The sequence below is a fragment of the Microtus oregoni genome, unplaced genomic scaffold (assembly GCF_018167655.1).
Source record: "Microtus oregoni isolate MIOR12 unplaced genomic scaffold, Mior012 000007F_ref0000211, whole genome shotgun sequence".
NCBI lineage: Eukaryota > Metazoa > Chordata > Mammalia > Rodentia > Cricetidae > Microtus > Microtus oregoni.
The window spans coordinates 35,715,955-35,738,410 of NW_024543066.1; the positions used below are offsets into that span (position 1 = coordinate 35,715,955).

At 39.2% G+C, this 22,456-nt stretch overlaps 1 protein-coding gene across 1 annotated transcript in view; it reads left to right on the plus strand.

Moving 5' to 3' along the window:
- Pkhd1 (PKHD1 ciliary IPT domain containing fibrocystin/polyductin) overlaps positions 1-22,456 on the plus strand; it is a 443,194-nt gene that overhangs the window by 249,826 nt on the left and 170,912 nt on the right. Inside the window, exons 50-51 of the mRNA XM_041656327.1 lie at positions 4,775-4,840; positions 14,364-14,492. Of these exons, the coding sequence (XP_041512261.1) occupies positions 4,775-4,840; positions 14,364-14,492 (195 nt within the window). The remainder of the gene's footprint in view (positions 1-4,774; positions 4,841-14,363; positions 14,493-22,456) is intronic.

The following is a 22,456-nucleotide window of genomic DNA, read 5'->3' on the forward strand; positions in this document are numbered from 1 at the left end:
CTTTAAAAAAAAAATGCCTGTTTTTCTCTTAGATGTCTCTGTTTATAGCAGGCTTACTTATAACATATAGCATTTACCAGAATAGTTTGTCACCCAGCGACCCGAACACTGTTTCTGAGGACCACTTCCTACAGTCTGGGAAAGATCAACAATGGGGCTTCCCTTATAAACAAAAATGATTAGCCACCCTCATATTTCAAATACAAAATTGGAAATTACAATCTCAGAGAAAACATGTGCACAATATCACAGCTTGGATAAAGCCTTTAAACTCTTCCTGAGTCAATACCCATTCTATTTAATGGTTTTCATCCCTCCTTCTCTTTATTCAAATTAGGAATAGTGCATCACTTTTACAGTCTTTTGAAGTTAAAACATTCAGTAAAATTAAACAGATCTCTATAAGTCGTGTGATACTGTTGCTCCTCTTGATGGAATACAGCTGGAGAAAAAGCAACACTAGTGAAAAACAATTTCTGGAGCCTTGTTAACAGGTGCCAAGAATGATGAGGATGCCATGAGAGTGGTGCCAACAACAGCTAATATTTGCTTCCTGTGTGCCATGTACTGTCTTATATTTCTTCACTCTATAAAACACGACGTTTCTCCTTCAACCCCCCCCCCCCATATTCTGCTGATGGAAATGAGGGTCAGAAATGGCTAGTTGTTCCTGTGTAGAAAGAGGAAGAACCAGGAAGGATTCATATCTCTGCTATTGGGGTCCAGCACTCATGTATTCCCCACCATCCTCTGTTGCCTCTTCAGATTCAGAAATGTTTGGGAATGTTTTGTCATCTGAGCCATATGTGCATACCCAGAGCTCACTCCAGTTGTTCAAAATTGAAGTTTGGGAAGCCATACTCTTATGATGATTTCTTCCCTATTGTTTATAGCTTTTCTCTGTCTTCCCTGATGCTCTGAATTTTGCCCTTGTAACTGAGGGACACTTTCACTGCAATAAAGTGGAAAATAGGTTTTCAGTATACTTTTAGTTTTGCAGTGTTTGTTTGGGTTTGGAATGACACTGGATATACTAGAGGGAATGTGTAGGGGATTACACTGGAGGGAATGCGTAGAGGAGATCACGCTGGAGGGGATACATAGAGGGGATCACACTGGAGGGGATGCGTAGAGGGGGTCACACTCTAGGGGATGTGTAGAGGCTGTCAGTGTCAACAACTGCTCACTTTAGGCACCATTTCTAAAGTGCTTTGTATTACGGGTAGCTTCTTCAACTCCAGCACTAACCATCCTGTGGTAACTACAGGGTGTGGATATGAGTGGTGGCCTTTTTCATTCAAGGTCTTTAGGGTGCATGAATTGTTTTTTCTCTAACTTTGATCTATTTAATGTGGAGAGTAATTACTATTTTTATTCCTCCAACTGTATCTCTTATGCTATTATTCTTTAGTTTTTGAGGGTTTGATGTTGTGTAATGTGTGTGTAGTTTTTTAAAAGTCTTTTGATATGTACCTATTACTACTTTCCATATCTCTAGCTGTGTCATATGAAACAGACAATGCATTCACTGACCACACATGTACAATGCTGCTGAAGTCTATGCTGCCTGGAAACCATGAATAAAAATGACTTTCATAACAACTTTAAATTATTTCATTTCCATTTTCAGATGTTTCCTGGAATACTTTCTAATTTGTCTTTCTTAGAGATTGACTAGGTGGTACTACGTAATGCCGACTCTTACAGAAAGGTCTTTTATCTTTGCCATTATTTTCATGTTTTCTAAGGATGTTTTTTGCCCGTATTTTCCTTTTCTTTTATTCCAGTGAAAACTGACATTATCATTATTACCATTACGACTATGCAAATGACTATTCTTTCACATCTTTGGGAGTAAGCAGAATGCCTTTTAATTGTTTAGTATGAGCAGCCAGACTAGAACACTGTGGATGTGGGTTTTGTAAATCAGCCCAGGAAAATAAAAATGTACACACGCCCAGAAGCATCCAACCTCAGAAGGTACCTCAGAAAAATGAAGCCCCGGACTAAATACTATGGGTTTGAGTGTACTTCAGAGGTATATTGCCTGCCCAGCAGGCAAGAGACTTTGGGTGCTTCCCCAACACTGTAAAACAAAGCAAAACAAAACAAAATTTAGAGATGATGTTAGTTACTGTTACAATCCTGAATTACTAATTACTATGACATTATTAGTGTTGAACTGAAAACAAACAAGTGGTGTGAAACTAGTAGCAGGTTTTCATGTTAGCAAGGCACAAAACCATGCAAACAGAAACGAAATGTTAGACCTTAACGAAAAGGTGAGATGGTTGACTGGTGACTTATTTTTAATACAATCGTCTCATATTACATACTAATCCCAGTTCCCACTTCCTCCTCTCCTCGCACTTCCCCACCTTTCCCCCACTCCACCTCCATCCATTCTTCAGAGAGAGGGTAAGGCTTCCCATGGGGAGTCAACAAAGTCTGACACATCACTTTGAGGCAGGATTAAGGCCCTCCACCCTATATCTATTCTGAGAAAGGTATCCCTTCAAAAAGAATGGGCTCCAAAAAGCCAGTTCAAGCAGTAGGGATAAATCTTGGTCCTACTGCCAGTGGCCCCACAGACTTCCCCAGCCACACAAATGTCACCGACATTCAGAGGGCCTAGATTGGTCCTAAGCTGGTTTGCCTGCTATCAGTCTGGAGTCAGTGAGCTCCCACTAGCTCAGATCAGCTCTTTCTGTGGGTATCCCCATCATGATCTTGACCCCTTTGCTCATATTATTGCTCCTCACTCTCTTCGACTGGTCTCCAGAAGCTCCGCCCAGTGCTTAGCTGTGGATCTCTACATCTGCTTCCATCAGTTGCTGGATGAAGGTTCTGTGATGGCAATTATTTTTATTTTACTTGTCATTATGTGTATATATATGTATGTGCCCTATGTATGGGTTTATGTAGGTGAGTACAATGCTTGCAAAGACCAGAAGAGGGCATTAGACCCTTTGGAGCTAGAGTTAAAGGCAATTGGCCAACATGGGTGATGGAAATTGCACTGGGGTCCTGTGGAAGAGCAGTTAGTACTTTTAACCAATGTACTATCTCTCCTGCCACATTAATTAGGGAAGAAAGAACAGAAGATGGGGAGGAGAGAGTGTGTGTGAGAGAGAGATGAATATGCAAGAGAGATATAAGACAGTATACAAGAAGAAGATAATAATTTAAGGACGATCTTAGAAATGATCATAGAAAAGAACAGTTTAGCCTAGGGAGACAACTCAGTGGATAAAGCACTAGCCATGCAAGCTTAAAGACTGACTTTAAATAATTAGAATCAATATACATAGTGCATGTGTGTAATTCTACCCAGTGTTCTGTGTTAAGATGGGAGGCAGAGACAGAATTCTACAAAAGCATAGCATATTCAGCAGAAAACCAAGAAAGAGTTCTGTATCAAACAAGGACCAATACCTGAGGACCAACACCAGAGGACCGACACCCAATGACCAATACCTGAGGACCAATACCTAAGGATCAATACCCAAGGATCAATACTCAGAGATCACTATTTGAGGACCAACACGTGAGAACCAATACCCAAGGACCAATACCTGAGGCTATTTTCTGCCTTTCCCACAGAAGTGTCACACTCATGAATGCACTGCCCATCCCATATACATGCATATGTATACATATGTACATACACACAAAAGGAACATATCAAGAGTGTGTTGTCAAGGTCCCTGCTCTTAGATTTGGTGATATAAAGGGCAAGGCAAGTCTCGTGTATTTTATAATTGAAAAACATGAGAAAGTGAGCAAAATGGGAGTAGCAGAATTGGAGAGACCTCATCTTGGATCTCTTTGGGGATTATTTTCCTTCTAATGTTCTGAAGCGTATGCTTTGTAATTAAAAAGAATGACATTTGTTCTGTCCCATCTGTGATGAAAGAAAGAGTTTAGGGTCCCAGTGAAACAGAAATGGATAGCATGAGTTTGGCCAAGACCCCGAGGCTGCAGCCTGCAGCTACCTTGGGTCCTACAGTGATGGGAAGGGCTCGCTCCCATGACATCGAATAAGGCAGAAAGGTAATTAACCAATAAGAAACAAGGTGTTACTCGAAAGATAGAGTTCGTGCACCTGATTACTAATTAATCAGGCATGGGAGCACCTTGTAGATGCATTCACTATTTAATTATAGCAGCCTCTCTTGGCAAAGGAGCATATGTTCCCAGCTTAATCTACTGGTTTATACTGACATCAAATTGCCATTATCAGAAAGAATCAGGCCTTTTGATTATTCCCACTAATTTATTGAACACTTAAAATTAATGAACCCCGGGCCTTTTAAATGTGCTTGGTTGGTTTGGAAGAAGGGAGAAGATAGGGGGAGTAGGGTGAGGGAAAACCTTCATTAAAAGGACAATTTGTTTGGGAAAAGGTAAACCAAATACATTTCATGGGTGATCTCAACTCTGTTGGTGAGCAATACATGCACTCTACAAACTGAGCCCACACAGTTATGGACATAGGAAATCAGGCACACCTGCTGGACCTCAGTGGCCTCCACAGAGCGCATGCTCAAGTGTTTTTCTCCTTCATTGCTTACCCCTCTGCCATTATACTTAATCAGATCAATGCAAACAAAATAGAATGGTAGACATGAAGCACACTCTTAATTAACAAGGACTCCTTTCCTCTTTCATTTCCCGATTTTGTTTTGGGTGGGAAGAAGAAAATGCAACGCCGTGATTCTCCTCTATGTGGGGCATCTTGACATCTCCCTCACCTTGTTTTGTTTTCTTTTAGTTTCAGGTGAAGGCCAAGTTCAGGTGTTTCTCCAGGTGAGGGAAGGTGTGCCTACGACTGTTTCAGGTGAGTACTAAACACTAGAGAGAATGTCCACCAGAGCAGAATGTCCTCCCGTGGTTCTATGGGTCCCTCCTCTTCTTTGTTTATGAACAGGCAAGCCTCAGCTCTCACACTGTTGAGCCTGACAGTGCTCTGCTGTGCTGTCCTATAATTCAATATATGCCTGAATGTCAAGGGAAGATATAGGATGCATTTGCCTTTCAAAACAATAGGATGTAAGAATTGTAACATGTAAATAAGCACATTTCATAAATTATGAGCCATATGTGCATGCGGGATTCCAGATCTGCAGATGGGCCATTAGGCCCCCTCCAAATGGAAAGAAAAAATCCAGGGTATCTCTAAACTTTAATTGTTCCTGGTAATTTCAGGAAATCAGGATAAACAAACGCTCCTCAAAAGTCAGATGGTTCTGTGAGATCCTGCTAACTCAAAAGAGCCGAAGTCCCAAAGACTAAACATCTCATAACCACCTTTTAATGTATGTCTCAGTTTGTTTTTGTTTATTGTGAGTTAGTTTAACTGTGCATTTGCAGGAGGAATAAAGCCTTTCAAAGGCAGGGTTCCCTTTGATTATCAGGAGGATATTTGTGTTATGTCACAGAAGAGTCATACTAATTAAAAACGTTCCAATTCTTCCATTTCAATTAAAAAACAAACGATGCTGAGTTACTGCACTAAGCTAAGGGAAGGACTTTTGGCTTCCAGTCCTTGCTTCTTATATTGCGGTAAGTGCAGTTAAGACTGACTTCACGGCGGCTTCCACGTGTCTGTTGTGTTTCACTCTGTATACCTTCCATCTTCATTCTGCCTTTGCCTTTAGGTGCCTCAAAATTCCCAATTTATTGATTGCCTCTCTATAAGGTATCTCTTTGTGGTGTGGTGTGGTGTGGTGTGTGTGTGTGTGTGTGTCTGTGTGTCTGTGTGTAACAACCATGAGCAATAAAAATGGTTCTTAACTTTATAATGTCTTATTGACTCTGGCAGGTGTCAAATAAATAAATAAAAGTAATTAATTTAACATTCCCTTTTAAATAACTATTTCCATTTTTTTTCTCTTGGAAAATCTTGTCTTCAAATCCCACAAAATTGGGAGAGTCCATATTTCATAAGTTCATATTGGTTGGAAAGGCTGTCTTGAGCTGGGATCCTTTACTGTATATGGGACTACATGTGATGCCTAGATATTAAACAGTTTACATCGTTATGTCAGCATTCAGTGGTTGAGTCTCAGTAAGCCCTCACGTATCTCAGTACTGTATTTTTTGCTATACCATGTTGCCTCTAATATGCTTATGTTATTTATGATATATATGTATGTGTATATATATATATATTAATCTACATGTGAAAGAAAATCATAGCCAGTTTTCCTCTCTTACATAACTTAGGGAAGAAAAGTATTGCAAAGCCTATGAAACCACAGAAACAATATATCAGAAAAATACTTCAGCCAAGAGAATTCCAGGGAGTTCCTTGAATTCCATGATAAAGAATATAAAGTTTAAAAATAAATTTAAAATATGGCAGTGCATTTTATTTAACAATCTATGGAGAAAATGCAATTATTGCACTATCAACACTAGTTTTTCATAAACAAGGGTATAATGATTAGTGAAGTTCTACCTATGTGTTGACCTATTGCAAGCTTCAATATGAGTAAGTAATGCAGTTGAAACTTTTGAGAATATGCTTCAAAGAGTCTCTCCATTAATCCATTAATAGACAGCTTATTATATAAAAAACTAAAACAACACGGTGTCGGTTATTGTGAGGATATGGTAGACAGGAAAATTCTAGGACCATGCCAAGAAACCAGTGTGAATCAAACAACCAACGTCCCCCCCCCCCAATACCATGTGTGATGAATCTCCTTGTAACTGTTATTTATCATGAGTGCTTCCTAAAAGACCATCTTTCTCAGTGCCGATTCACAGAAATCCAGGAGGAGGGGAGTGGAGAGGGAAGGGGTAACAATGGCAATATTTGGCTGATATATTCAGCTTGAAAGCACTTCAAGTTTGAACTGCTGCTGATTAAGAAATTTATATAGAGAAGTAGGATGCACATTTGTTATAAACGTTGGTCCTCACCAAAGGTGATCTGAAGGTTTTGGAGAAGATAAAAGGCTCACACCCTTCGTTGCTAAAAGCAATGATTATTTTGGATGGTCCAATATGAGCTCGTCTTTTTCTACCTCCAGGGCACCGCTCAGTCTTCTGTATTATGGTTTCTACCTCAACCATAGCACTAGGAAGCCTCTCTTTTTTTATTTGTAATTTTGTTCATACAACGTAGTTTTATCAATACTTTCCCATCCCCTGTACCTCCAAGATTCTTCCCACTTACCCAACTTCATTACACCCTGCCCTCTCCTTTTTCCCTCTCGTGAGTTGCCTGCCTCTGCCACCTTCAGCAAAAATCCTACCAGCGTGCACCACCACAAACAATTTTCTTCCCTCTCAAAAGGCCAAAATGTCCCAGGACAATATCAACCAAAAAAATAAATAAACGCTCATACACTCACATACACAAATATGGAGTTTGTTTTGTGTTGACTAACTACTTCCAGGCACGGGACTTGCACCTGAGTGTGTGTGTTTGATGCACCCCGTGACATTCTATTGGAGGAAACTGATTTTCTCTTTATCGTTTGCAAACAGCTTCTTGGTTAGGGTGTGGAACTTGGCATGCCCTTCCTTTATTCACTGCTGAGATTTTATTTGGTTTGAACCAGTAATGGGTCTTGGGCATGCTTTCACCGTCTCTGTGAGTTCATATCTTTATCAGTCCTATTGTGTCTGGAAGATGCTGTCTCCTTGGAGTTGTCCATCACTTCCGGCTTTTACAATCTTTCTCCATCCCCTTGCATATAGGTTCCTGAGCCTTGGGGACAGGGGTTTGATAAAGGCATCCAATTTAGGGGTACTCCTCCAAATTCTCTTGTTCTCTGCACATTGTGAACTTGTGAGTCTCTATGTTACCTGCCATCTACTGCAAGAAGAAGCTTTTCTGATGATCATCTCATCTTGATCACACATGGCCTGATTGCTAAACTTAATAGTTACACTATCTTTTACAGAATTTTACTGTTAATAAGATTTCTTCTTGATTCATTCTATTACACAAGATTCCAAGAAAAGATAAGCAGTATATGGCTGACTGCTTTTTTAAAACTCAGAGTTCATTTTCTCTCCCCAACTTTCAGCGCAATATGAGCCATATAGAAGTCATATAGAAATCTAGTAACTAACAAGAAACTGAATTAGGGTCTAAGGCAGAATGGAACTTGTACGTAACATTCAACATTAATATAGTCACTGGAAGGTTAGACTGAAAATAATTCCGGTCTTTTATAAACTGGAGTGAAGATGGCAGAGGTGCAGGATGTTTGTTTCCACCATCTGTGATATAAATTTGAAGCAACTGTTTTTCTGTTTTCTTTCATTTGGGTCTTTGTGAAATTCTGAAGAGCCTTGATATTGAGTATAGGATAAATTACTGTATATAGAACATCAAAAACCATGCCTGGCCTCTGTGATACTAGTTAGTGGTTATATCAGCAAATGCTCTTAAGCCTTTGGACTGTTTGAGCCCCATTTGAGAAGGAGGCACAATAGAGACGAAGCATAGAAAGGCACTGCAGTTTTAGTATTTATAAACTATTTGTAAAGCTTCATTCTGAGATAGGCCTGCTCTAAGAAGTGCCTTATTCCCAGGCTGTGTGGTATATTTATGTGCTAATTGTTTATAACTTCTGCATGCTTTTGAGCGATTCTGGAACTCAAATTAAACCATTAATGCTTCAGATTTGAGCATTGATAGAAAAACTGGCAGGTTTTCCCTATGCTTCTGACATCAGGGATTATGTCTACTCATGCTGCTATCTTTGGTGATATTACATTCATCTTCAAATACCGAAAGATATCTAATGGCGGATGACAGCCATACCCACCTTTTTTCTTCGTGTTATCTCTTTCCTTTCAGAATCTATTCTTTGCCATGCATCTCCAACTGGATACCTCAAATTTACCCCAAATGCCTGCCATCTGCTCAGTTTGTTAGAAGTTGACAGAACTCATCAACATTTACCCTAACGGTCTTGAAATCTTTAGCCTCTCTGCCTTCATAATATTTCACTCTTTGAGCACTCCTTAATTTTTCAGACTCATCTTTTGCTTCTTCCTAACTCTGTCTCACAAAGCTTTGAAGTAATAAGGGCGGCGGCGGGGCTGCGTCCCCAACACCCCAGCCGCCTGCCCGGCTAGCTTATGCCCCAAAATAATTACACAGACACTGTATTCTTTTAAGCACTGCTTGGCCCTTTAGCTCTAGCACTTACAGGCTAATTCTCACATCCCGATCAACCCATCTCTAATAATCTATGAGAACCGGTCTTACTGGGAAGATTCTAGCCTAGTCCATCCTGGGTCGGAGCTTCATGCCGGGAGCGGGGCATGGCGTCTCTCTCAGGCGTCTGCTCCCTAGAGGAGAGCTGTCAAGTCTTAGAGCTCACTTCCTCTTCCTCCCAGTATCCTGTTCTGTTTACTCCACCCACCTATCTTCTAACCAATAAAATGGGCCAGGGCAGTTCCTTTATTAGCCAATGACCTTCCTCCATCATTTCCCCTTTTTCGGTTTAAACAACAAAAAAAAAGGCTTTAACATAGCAAAATTACATATAACAAAACAGTTATCAAGTAAAAGTTATAATAATCTTTATCATAACTAAGGAAAACTATAACTATAACTAACTATTCTTAACTCCATCAAAGACTCCAGAAAGATATAATATTACCTAAGTAAACAAGAACTAAGAAACTTCAAACTCTAGAAATGACAAAGACATCTCGCTGCCTGGACAGTCACCCAAAGTTCTTTTGTACCGTTGGGGCATCCATCTTCAGCCTTCAGGCCCATGGTATCCAGCAGACATTTCCATAAAGCAGGAAAATTCAAAGTCAGTTCAGTCACTATCTGTTGTGTCCTGCAGAATGTCTCGCAGACTCTTTCAAAATGAATCAGGAACCCCGAAAGATCATCTCACCTTAGGCAAGTTCAGTAGTCCTCTCTCTGCGGGTTCTCTGTGTCCAGTTTATGCAATAGTCCAGGCAAGAGCAGTTTCTTGCCCAAATGGCTATCAAAACTCCATAACGAGCCTCTTTGATGCCCATCTTCCTCTTGAAATAGATTGGTGCTGCCAGGAGCAGAGTGTCTCATTGTCATGAAAAGTCCTCAGTTATTAAAACATTAAATGTCCTATTCTGTAATCTTTGAAAGACATGAAGAATGTCTATCTAAAATATATCTCTATATATCTAGAAAATCTAACTAACATGACTACAAACTTGACTATTATCATTATCTATTAACTACCTATATACATTACATTTTTAAATGAACTACACAATCACAATACCTTAATCAATATCAGAAATACATATACATTTAACAAAATTGACCTTAAATCGCTATCAATAAAGCAAAATCTATACTAATGCAAATTATTCATATCTATATCATATCCCCCTTTAAATGTAAAAGAACATTTATAAACATTTTTTGGGAATTTGGGCACAGTTATTTCTCTCCAAACTGTTTCCTGCTGAATGGGGGCGTCGTTAATTTGGTCTTTTATGATATAACCTGTGTGCTAGTTTCATCTCAGTTGGCAGTTGAGCGAAGCAATTTTTTGAAGGCGTTCACACCAACCCTTCAGGAGGGCGTGGTCCATCATACCAAATCGGAGTAGAAGAAATGAACAGCGTCTCATCCTCTGTGAAAACAAAATAAGAAACTCCTTTCCAAGGCATCATGTCCTTAGATCCAAATTTCAAATTCAAGGCATTTTCAAAGTATCTATGTTGGATTAGTTCAGCAGCATTTATAAACAAATATCTTTTAGCAGTTGTTTGTCCTTCCTCAGCATTCAAACAATTCAAAGAGAGCATAATAGCATACAGTATCAAAATTTTCTGTGTATTTTCCATCTTTGTGCAGCTGTGTTTTAACCTCTATTTTGTTTATTTTTACTTTTAACTCTTTGCTTTTTGAGGCAGGTTCTCTGTATCTTTGACCTGAAGTAACTCTGTAGACCAGGCTGTCTTCGAACTCTCAGAGATCTGCCTGTCTCTGCCTCCCAGGCATTGGGATTAAAGGTGTAAGCTACTACACCTTGAACTCACAGAGATCTGTTTGTCTCTGCCTTCTAGGCACTGGGATTAAAGGCGTGTGTTACCACACACAACAACTCTCTTTCTTTTTTTTGTTTTTTACTTTAAGAACTTTAACTTTTAGTCTGCATATATTTTTAACACAGTTTAAACCATTCAGAAATTTTCTCTGTCTTTGAATCTCTCTTTACTGTATATCTCTCCTTTTCTGACCACATGAATCTTTAATTTACCAAGCAATATCAGTAGGATTAAAGGCGTGGCTTTGCCAGCTAGATCCAGTCCATTCCTTAGCTTTCCAGCCTCATGACGGATATACAGGCTGTAGCCACGTTTACTGCAACAACTGTATGGCATTTCAAGGTCCCTGCCAGCAAGTGAGCTACAACAGACAACACTCAAGTCCTCTCTAGGTAGCCGGCCCTCCTGCCTCAAACAGTCAGAGTTTGCCCTGGCAGGATGGCCCAGAAAGCTGGCATTTTTAAACGGCGCAGCTTTTTTCCTGCTACGGCTGAAAATCGAAAAGCATGCGTTCAGCTTTTCGTCAACACCATTTAAGTGTTTCGTGGCAGGACCTCTTAATGAGCTTTAGGCTTTGCAGCTAAAGCTGAGTCAGGAAGCTTCTCTTAGATGAGGCGCTTGCTTGCCTCTGGCAAGCAGAGCAGATCCGAGAATACAGCGAGTCTAGTTGCCATCAAACAAATCGTAGCACTTTACTCCAAATGCTCTATTCAAAAGCTCTGTCTCCTGCAGGAGCCAGACAGAGATCGCAATGGCGGTACAGCCCCAGGAAGTCGCGCTTTAAAATGACACAGTGTTTTTTCTGCTACTGTTGCCGAATCAGGAATTCTCTCTACAGCACGCCACCAACAAACAGCAAAATCTGTGTTAAACTCTCTCTCCCTTATTTTTAAGCCTTCTCAGGTTTTTTAAGTGGGTTTAGTCCATCATGTTGGGCGCCATATGAAGTAATAAGGGCGGCGGCGGGGCTGCGTCCCCAACACCCCAGCCGCCTGCCCGGCTAGCTTATGCCCCAAAATAATTACACAGACACTGTATTCTTTTAAGCACTGCTTGGCCCTTTAGCTCTAGCACTTACAGGCTAATTCTCACATCCCGATCAACCCATCTCTAATAATCTATGAGAACCGGTCTTACCGGGAAGATTCTAGCCTAGTCCATCCTGGGTCGGAGCTTCATGCCGGGAGCGGGGCATGGCGTCTCTCTCAGGCGTCTGCTCCCTAGAGGAGAGCTGTCAAGTCTCAGAGCTCACTTCCTCTTCCTCCCAGTATCCTGTTCTGTTTACTCCACCCACCTATCTTCTAACCAATAAAATGGGCCAGGGCAGTTCCTTTATTAGCCAATGACCTTCCTCCATCAAAGCTTCTTTTGATTTCCCTCTCAACATCTCACTTCTCGACCTTGCATATGCTTATGCACATTTCTTCATCTGGAACGAGGGCCTTCACCCCTTCTCAGCCTTTTGCCTACAGAAACTTTAAGTCTTTGAAATGCTGGTCAGTTACTACTTCCTTCAGGAAAGTTCTCTTAAAAGAGAGCTGTTCTCAATCTACATGCAAGTTTTTTATCTCCCTAGTATTTACTGACATAGACTCTTAGCTGCATGGAAACAGAGATAATGCTCTTTAAGTTTATCTGGGACTTACACCCCTATTAGAAACATCCTGAAAAAAGATGGTGGTCATTTTTTATGCTTAGTGAAACTAATCACTAATGGAAGAGATTCTCTTCACCCTGTCAAGAGGTGGCCTTTCATCTTTATTTTTTGGGGCTGTTTTGGGCCCCTAGTTGTGTTAGTGTATCATGGAAAAGAGCAAAATAACAACAAAAGCAGAGAAAGGCAACTGGATACAGCTCAGCATGGCAATGTCCATAATGTAGTTCTAAGACTCTCTTTATAAAGTGGTTAGTGGTTATCAGTCACATGATTGTGGTACCATTAGAATGCTAATGGTCAGGGACAGAATCAATAAAGAAAAATGATCTGCACATAAGTTACTATCCCAAGAAGTGTCCATGCCATAAGAGTGCCATTCTTATACTTCAGGAGCTATGAGAAGCTCATACTATGACTTGGCCTTTCCAAGAAAGAATCCATTTTAAAAAGATAATCAGGATTATGGTTAGCTGTGCAGAGAGACTACCCGCATCACTTTGTTTATCATTAGAAAGATGTTACATGTTGGATGTTACAGAGAGAGACTAATGGATTCTAGTATGATAGATACTGTGTAATTGTTAAAATTGTGTTTCCCAAGAGCTTTAATATCATTAGAAAGTACATAAGAAAAATAACTAAACTTACAAAATAAAACTGGAACTGATATAATTTCAATTATATAATAACACTGAGATATGATGGGAGGAACTATAAATAAAAGGTTGATTGTGGTAATTATTACGTGGTGAGGTTCTGGGTAATTATTAGCTTTTCTTTATTAGCATTTTCAAAATAATCCATAATAAGCACATATAATATCTATAATGAAGAAGAATGCTAATGTTTAATAAGCTTGCAATATATTTTCCCAAAGTGTAAGAATTGGGTAATAGTTTGCTTTCTTGCTATGAAATGTTTTATAGAAACTTCTTTTTGAAATTTTTTTATCGATCTTATTGAGCTATACATTTTTTTCTGCTCCCCTTCCTTTCTCACCCCTCCCATTCTACCCTCTCCCATAGTCCACATGCTCCCAATTTATTCAGTAGAATAATTGTCTTTTTCTATTTCCCATGTAGATTAGATCCATGTATGTTTATTTTAGGGTCCTCATTGTTATCTAGTTTTTCTGGGATTGTGAATTGTAGGCTGTTTTTTTCTTTATGTCTAAAAACCACTTATGAGTGAGTACATATGATATTTGCCTTTCTGGGTCTGGGTTACCTCACTCAAAATGTTTTCTAGATCCATCCATTTGCCTACAAATGGATGCCATTACTTTTTCTGCTGTGTAGTACTCCAGTGAGTAAATGTACCTTTGGATTATCAGTATGGTGATTTCTCAGAATATTAGGAGACAGTCTTCCTCAAAACCCAGCAATGCCACTTTTGGGTATATACACAAAGGATGCTCAATTGTACCACAAGGACATTTGCTCAGTTATGTTCTTAGCAGTATTGTTTGCCATAGCCATAACCTGGAAACAACCTAAATGCCTCTCAACCAAAGAATGGATAAGGAAAATGTGGTACATTTATAGAAACTTCTAATACTCAAAGCAGCTACTTTGAAAGGTGAAAATACCAGTCATAAATTAACAATAGATGCTTGACCTTGTCACAAAGATTTGGGTTTTCATAGTTAATTTTGCACCTTTCCTGTGTATTTCAGCTTCTACATCTGTACCTGAATCAGCTTTAAAATGGTCCCTTCCTGAAACGTGGAAGGACGTTGCAGAAGGCTGGGGAGGATACAACCAAACCCTTCCAGGATCTGGTGATGATGTCTTGATTTTACCCAGTGAGTGAAACCAGTTGTGAGCAGAAACAGATGAACTGAACTGAACCAAATCCGATCAGCGGTAACATTTCATGGTGTAATGCAAGACAGAGAAACAGTAGAAATGAGTAGCTACTTATTTTTATGACCCCTTAGGCAAGTTGATATAGGAGAGAAACTTTCTGAACTTTTTTGAGGAATCTTTATATTGTTTCATAGAGTGGTTGAATCAGTTTGCATTCCCACTAGTAATGAGTGAGTGGTCCTCCCCCCTCTGGCCAGCGTTTGTCATCATTTGTTTTCTTATTGGTTGCCATTTTGCTAGGATGGAATCTTCAGTGTGGTTTTGATTTTCATTTTCTTTATGATTAAGAATATTGAGTACTTTTCACATATGTATTGGATTTGTCTTTCCTTCTTTGAGAACTATCAATCAAATTCATCTGTTTATTTAATGACTAGATTATTTGTTCTTTTGGTGTTTAATTAAATTATTTGTTTGGGTGCTAGGGATTGAACTGAGGACTTTATATATACTATGCATGCACTCTACCACGAAGCGACATCTCCAACTCTTTCTCTTTGTACATATATTCTAGATATTAACTCTTTGACATAATGAATAGTTGGCAAAAATTCTACTGTTATGATGATTGTCTTCACTTCTGAAATTGATTCCTTTGTATATTGTACACTATTATTAGTTTTAAAACTAATTTGAATCAATGGAAGAGAATAGATGTAGAAAAAAAGATAATTTCAGAAATACACCAAAGCAATCTGCATTTAAAACATTCATTTTCCTTAAAAAGAAGTCCATTGAAGTTCCAGGTAACTAGAGCATTTATATTGAGCACCACAAAACTTAATTCCATTTATGGTCAATGTGAATATCTCAGGGTTACAGTGAACAAAACATCTGAGATGGGGAAAGAACACTTGTCTGTCTGTGATTCACTAATAATGTCACGGATTTACTGAACACTAACTGTGTATCAGGACTATTCTTTGCCTATGTAGTTAACCCTCAGAACGACTTTGCAAATAAAGTAAAGCTATTGTCTTCATTTTACAGACAGAGAGACAGAAATTCATGGCAGCTGAGTAACACACAAGCTCAGAGTTGCAAAACTTGCAATTCAGAAGAGTGGGGATTTGAACCCAATTTGATTCTAGTGCCTTATTTTTATGCGGCAGAGCTTGTTTCCTTCCCAAAAGGACTAAGAGAAAAGTAAAAATAGAGTAGATACGTTGTTCGTGTTATTGACAATGTCAGAGTCAGACAAAGCACCCTGGTCCCTTGGAAGCCCTTAGTGATGTGTTGCAACCGCATAGAAAGATGAATGCTAAGCCAAATGTGCTGTCAAATGCAAACTTGAAATATCGTCATCCCCATTATCCACCTATATCTTCAATGGAGGATGGAACTTTTTGAATTAATAGGCTTATGAGTCATTCCTATACTGCAAAGAAAAAAAATCTCTCCTTTTTCAGACTTGTCTTTGATGAATCTAGCCAGTATACTTGCCCCAGAGTGTGGTTTTCCCATGAAGCTGACAATTTCTCTCACTCCATGCAGGAAGTTTGTTCCAAGCTTCTAGTATCTTTGGGGCTTTGATGCTGAACAAACGGCAGCAGTCTCAACTCTCTTGCTTGGCGTTGCAAGCTATGTTGACTGTCTGCTCTGATGCCTGGGAGCCCTTGGTGTTTTCCGTTTCCCTTCATCCCCTGTGATCATCATCAGCTCAGATGACAGGCCTGAGTTCTTCAGGAAGCTGCTCAGAAACACGCAAATCTATGCTGTAGGGAAAGGAGGGCTGGGAATTCCGCTGCGGGTATAGGATATATAGAATGTACCTTTTAAGACACCCAGCTGTGTTACTATGAGAAGGAAAGAGGAGAGGGGTTTAAAACATCCCCAGTTATTGTTTGTTACATTTTGCATTCAAGTAAAAAGAGAGGTGAGAAAAAGGAGCCGCGGACTAGGTAATGAAAACCTTGCCCTTTGCCCATTGTGTTTCCTTGCTCTTCTGCCAGCAGATGGCCTCATCATGCCCAGCAGTTAAATCCATTTGTGCTTTTCAATGTTGGGGCTGGGACAGGAGCTTCTGTGTTGGCTTTTTTTTTTTTTTTTGACAAATCTTGATATTCTGGCCTCTGATAGGTCTTCATAATGAATCTACTTCCCTATAGATTTGCCTATGCCTGAATTCTTCACCCTTTCGTGATTGCTTTTGTTTCCCTAGTTCCCAAACTTCTTCCATTCAAGGGGGTTCACAAGTTAGATATTATCTGCTACTTGGATGAAGGACATGAGCTTAATGCTGTCAGCTGTAATTGAACAGCAAAAGCAAATCTCTGAAGTTGAAAGGTTTGGCACAGGACAACTTCAAGACTGTACTCGTCCGTGAAAAACTATTTCTATCCTTTGAACAGATTCCTAAGAAATGTGAATTATTTTATTTTCTGATAACAGCACTTGGGTGTGTTACCGACTATGCCCTCCTATGGCGACTTTTTCACTTGGTTCTTACACCTGCTTTGTAAGTAGATCCCGTTCCTATCCATGTTTTTACAAATGAGGAATCTGGGACATGGAAATGTGAGGTCACCCACTCTGATTCTACCCAGTTAATGAGTAAAGATGGTCACACAGGAAACCAGCACTGGATATTCTTCTTGCTCCCTCTCCTTCTCTCTCCCCTCTCTGTCTCTCACTCATATGTCACTTATGCTCATATGTGTAAGCATAGTTATACATATGAATATACATAGAGCACACACACATGCACATTCATACATACGCATGTGCACACACACACGCACTCATGCGTACAAGCACACGTGTGCGCAATCACTCACTGGGATTCAAACCTGGAGCCTTGTATGTTCTAGGAAATTACTTTACCATTAAGACCCATACCTAGCTTTCTTTATTGCATCACCGTCTCTTTTTAAAGTTACCTTATCTACCTGCTTTGATTCATGAAAATCAGTCTACACAAAAATTTTATTTTAATATTTATTCTTCACATTTTTTCCTTTAACTTGAAATAAATGAACCAATTTGATGTATGACATATTTGCTCTTGGAAAACCAGAGGGGAGTAGAGGAGGAAGCTGAGCAGCGGTGGCACACGCCTTTAATCCCAGCACCCGGGAGGCAGAGACAGGCAGATCTCTGTGAGTTCGAGGCCAGCCTGGGCTATAGAGCAAGTTCCAGGACAGGCACCAACGCTACACAGAGAAGCCCTGTCTCAAAAAACAAAAAACAAACAAAAAACCAACAACAGAGGAACTGCTTAGATGGGAGCCTATCACAGTGAACCACTGGTAAAAATCCTTTGCCTTGTGTCTGAGTTTATGTATCACATATTTAGGCACTGAAAGTGAGTAAGCTATACTCTCAGACTGCCCCTGATTTAACTGTGTTAATAAAACATACAATGAATAATAATAATCTCAAACTACAACAAACGCAGTGTGCTTAGATGCCAACTGTCTTCAGGGAAGAGAGGAAAAGTGGGTCTTGGAGAAACAGATATGTGAAATGGACTGCGAAAGATGGGGTATGAATTCATAACACAATTATAAGACGCTGGGAAAATGGGGAATTCCTCAATGGACATAACGTGAGCCATCAAAGAGGACAAACCTGGGTGTCCTATTGGATTCCTGACATTTACCAATTGTGTAAATGACCCTCATCTATATAACATGAGGGCTGAGATTAATATATCATAATATTAAGAAGATGAAATGAAATCTCATCAGCCCACATGACCACTGCTTCAATTGTTTGGAGTAATGGAATCGGAGGTGAAGGCTGTGATTTGTGGTGTGTAGGGGTGCTCTTTCCCTTCCTCATTGCCACCTGACTGCCCCTCTTGGCCTCTGATATTAGCGACACTTTGTATTTGCTTTCCAAAGGCTTATTATTTAATTTTCACAACATCCTTGGGAGCTAAATAGGTAATAACTATTATTACAGTAAAAACCCATTTTTGCATAATACGATTTTAATGGAACTGCTGATTTTACAAAATGAAAGTGACTGGTAAAGAAGATTTAAGTGATACTTGTGAACCTCTAATATAATTTTATGGTGTTTTGTGTATTTTAATTCATTAATAAAGGAAATGTGTAGAACATTCCCATCATTATTCAAATAGAATAGCATAATTTTTCAATAAAATTCTTAGAGTAAATTGCCTATTTCCATTTTCTGGGAAATCAGTTTTATGGAATGACCTCAGACCCATCCTTTTCCATAAAAACAGGGTTTTACTACCCCAGTTCCAGGCATCACTATCTACCAGTCTAAGGCACCACTGTCTTTACAATGATGCTATTTTTCTTTAAGGTGGTCTGTCTTTATTGACATTGGACTCCAAGAAGGCTGTCAATGTCTCCCTGTGGTAAAAAAAGCAGTAAGCTGAGGAGATTGTGAAGAACTTGATCCTGTGGTTTAATGCATGATAATCTTGCTTCTTACATCTGCGTTGCCTTATCAGTACTGGAAGAATTAGCTCTATCCATTCTAGATGTCCTAAGTATTGAGAACAAGTTCTATCTAATCTAAGACACCAAACCCAAATCTTCCTAAAGAACAGTTGATCAGCTGGAAAAGCAATTCATTTAACTTTTCACTTCATATAGTGGCCTGAACTTACTTGAGAGTGAGAGGATTTATATAAGATGCTTCCAGAAGATCTTCTAGACGAGCTCTCTCAGTCTTGGTAAACACACACACACACACTACAGTGAGGTTTTAATGGAAGGAGAATGTGTCATAATCCCAAAAGATAGGATTCTACTTCAAAGTACCTGGGTACATGTCATGTACCCTTTGGAATCTTTCTCAGTGTGTATGTGATAGTAGAAGACTCAGTTTCATTTCCTCTCTTGCTTTGAACTAGTCTTATTTGATGACATGAATGGGGGGTACTGTTTTTTCTTTTATAATGGTCCTTTTGTTTGCTCTGTTTTTCAATACTTGGGTACTTTCAACACCAGAGAGTCTCATCAAAGCCATGTGGCATTCAGACATGGCAACATTTAAGGCATTTCCTGGTTAAACTGCAAAACATTGTAAAATATTGGTGATGTAAGGCAAGATGATTATACCTAGAAAGTAATTTATGAAAGGAGAGATTTCTGTAAAATGATACAGTCATAAAATTGGTTTTACTTGGGGTGGGGAAATGGTCAAATGGTAAGAATAGGTAGTGGTCTTAGCAGAGGAGACCTCGGTTTTGGTTTCTAGCACCCACACTTGGTGGCTCACAATTCCCTACGATTCCAGGTCTAGTGAGATCCGATGCTCTCAACTCCATGGGTACTTGTGCTCACACACACATACCCCCACACAGACAGAAAGAAAGCAACCAGGAATGAATGAAAGTAATTGACTTCATTTACTTACTTTGTTTCACTAGTTGAGCCTATGTCTAATTTAGGATGGCTTGTATATACATATTTATATATATGATACCATTTATAAACCAAACATTATATACATTTATAGTGTTTCTCTAGCTGGAATAGTTCTTATCATTTTGGTCTTGTAACACTTAGGAGGTTAAAAAAAAAAAACAGTCATGATGACCGCCACCCACTTCTTCTGGTTTACTAAGAAATGGGAAACACGGGCTTTTAGGCTTGAATTACCAGAGTCCTTATTTTGATACATGGCATCAGAATGTGTGTTTCTAGTTGTGAATATTCTGTAGTTCTATTATTATCTTCTAAACTCCCCAGAAACCTAGCCTTTTAAAATATAGATTTTATTTTGCTCACAATTTGGTGGAGGAATATCAAACTAGAGTGTTTCCATTGAGGTTCTCGTCTGTATCATCTACTATCATGAGATGGTGTCTGGGCTGGCCATCTACAATCTCAACTTGAAGGAATGTGACCTGCTCTTAATATTGGTTAGTGCCTGGCAGCTTATCCAGGAAAACTGGCTAAGATGACTCTGGTACTTTCCTCATAGGGTTTCTATTTGGAACTCGTTGACTTTTCTCAGAGCATGGTTGTGGCATCCAAACACAAGTAGCCTAAGAGAGTGCCACCAGAGTAAGTGGGCGATGAAAGCTAGGGGAAACACGTGCTCCTTCTGAGCCAGTCCTCACAGCCTCAGAACATCTTGGCTGGCACATTCTGTTAGTCAGGAAAGGCCCAAAGTTCAGCTCAAATTTGTGGGAGGAGTGCTAGTCTTCATAGCTGACAGAGAAGACTAGCTAAGCATTTACAGCTGTCTTTAATCTACCACTGTATGTGTGTTTACATGTGTGTATGTGTATGTAGGTAATTAAGAGCAGATGTATCTGACTCGATTCAAAAGGTGTTTAGGGCGAGCTAAGCTTGTGTTGTCTTTCTTCTGGGGACAGATTTTTACTTAGGTTATGTTAGCCTGTATGAATCAAAAGTTCAGAGCCCTGGGAGACAGATTGGTCCAAGGTTTGAATTTCCTTGCCTTTTGTGTTATCTGTAATGCTTAGTGTTATGGCCCAGGCTCCTTTCTGGTAAACGATAATCTTCAGCACTTCAAAGAAACGAGGCTTCTAAGGTAACATCCCTTATTGTGACACTGGGATGTACAGCAGTATTTTGGCTTCTGTCTGTGCCCACAGTCCTTATACACAGCTAGGAATCTCTCCGAAGGATAGAGGACTATGGTGACATAAGCAGATAAATTAAAAAAAAAATATTTAGAGACCTTCATTTCAATACAGAAAATAATGAGACAACAGCTACACTGTTTGGGGGGCATTATTTGGAAGATGAGGATGGAAGGCATCTTGAAGGAAGGCATCTACAAGGAAACACACTTTTGTCATCAAATAGAAATAAGCAAATAGAAAGATAATCTAAAGCAATGGATGGAACTCTCTCTGGAATTGAAAGTTTAATAAACCTTCTGTGACCTTCATACATCTGCCACAAAAACAAAAAACCTAGAGTTCATCGTAAATTGTAGGTATTTCCACAGTTGTTTCCAGGAAGATTTTTGTTTACGATATTGAATTACTAAAATGTGCTGTTTAGATTTACTACCTGAAGTAACTTAAGTACAAAAATCCGATGTAATATTGAACCTTAGATTAGACAAGGGGAATTGTTTGTAATTTATTTGCTTCGGTTGTTTGTATTTTTATTAGTATTAAGTAAATACATGAAATTTTTATTTTTATAAAATATATGAGACTGTTGAACTGGCAAAAAACTTGGTGGCTATCAGTATGTTGCAAGAATATTATAAATTGTAAAACACCGCTCAACATGTTAAGTTAATATTATCCTCTCAAATTTTTATACCAAGGTGAAGAATAGAATTTTAGTCTCCTTATTTCAACCCTTTTCTGTAAATTGCCTTCTAAAAATGCATGAAGTGAATTTTAGAACTTTGTTGGTTGTGCTTTAGACTTAGGTCCCTTACATAGGATTGAATTCATGAGATGAAACACTGGAGACAAAGAATTCACATGGCTTTCCCAAGGGAAGAATGCCAGTGGCCCAATTTAGCCAGCAAGTCCTATATCTTGGTGCCCTTGCTAGGTGACCAACCTAGAAGTAGAAAGAATACCAAGTTAACTTGAGATCTATTTTCTTTTCTCTATAAAAGTGAAATTTCAATTAAAACAAGAGAAGCTACTTTTGCTTCCTATAAATTACAAAATGAACACAAAATGTAAATAATGATAGAATAAAGTGGAGATAGATTTTCACCCTTTCTCTAATTCCAATTTGTCAATCTCAGCTTGACTCAATCACTGGGCTAATTAGGGCTCACTTAGACGCTTCTCTTGGGATGCAAACTCCTGTAGGCCCTGACACTCTTTATGGCTTGCTAACTTGCTGGAACTAATGAGAGTTTTCTCTAATCGAGTAGTTTTTCAAACCCTTTATATTCTCATTCACCTGAGAAACGTTCTCACTGTGGAAGTCCATTAATATCAGTATCATAAACTGCAGAGGAGGGG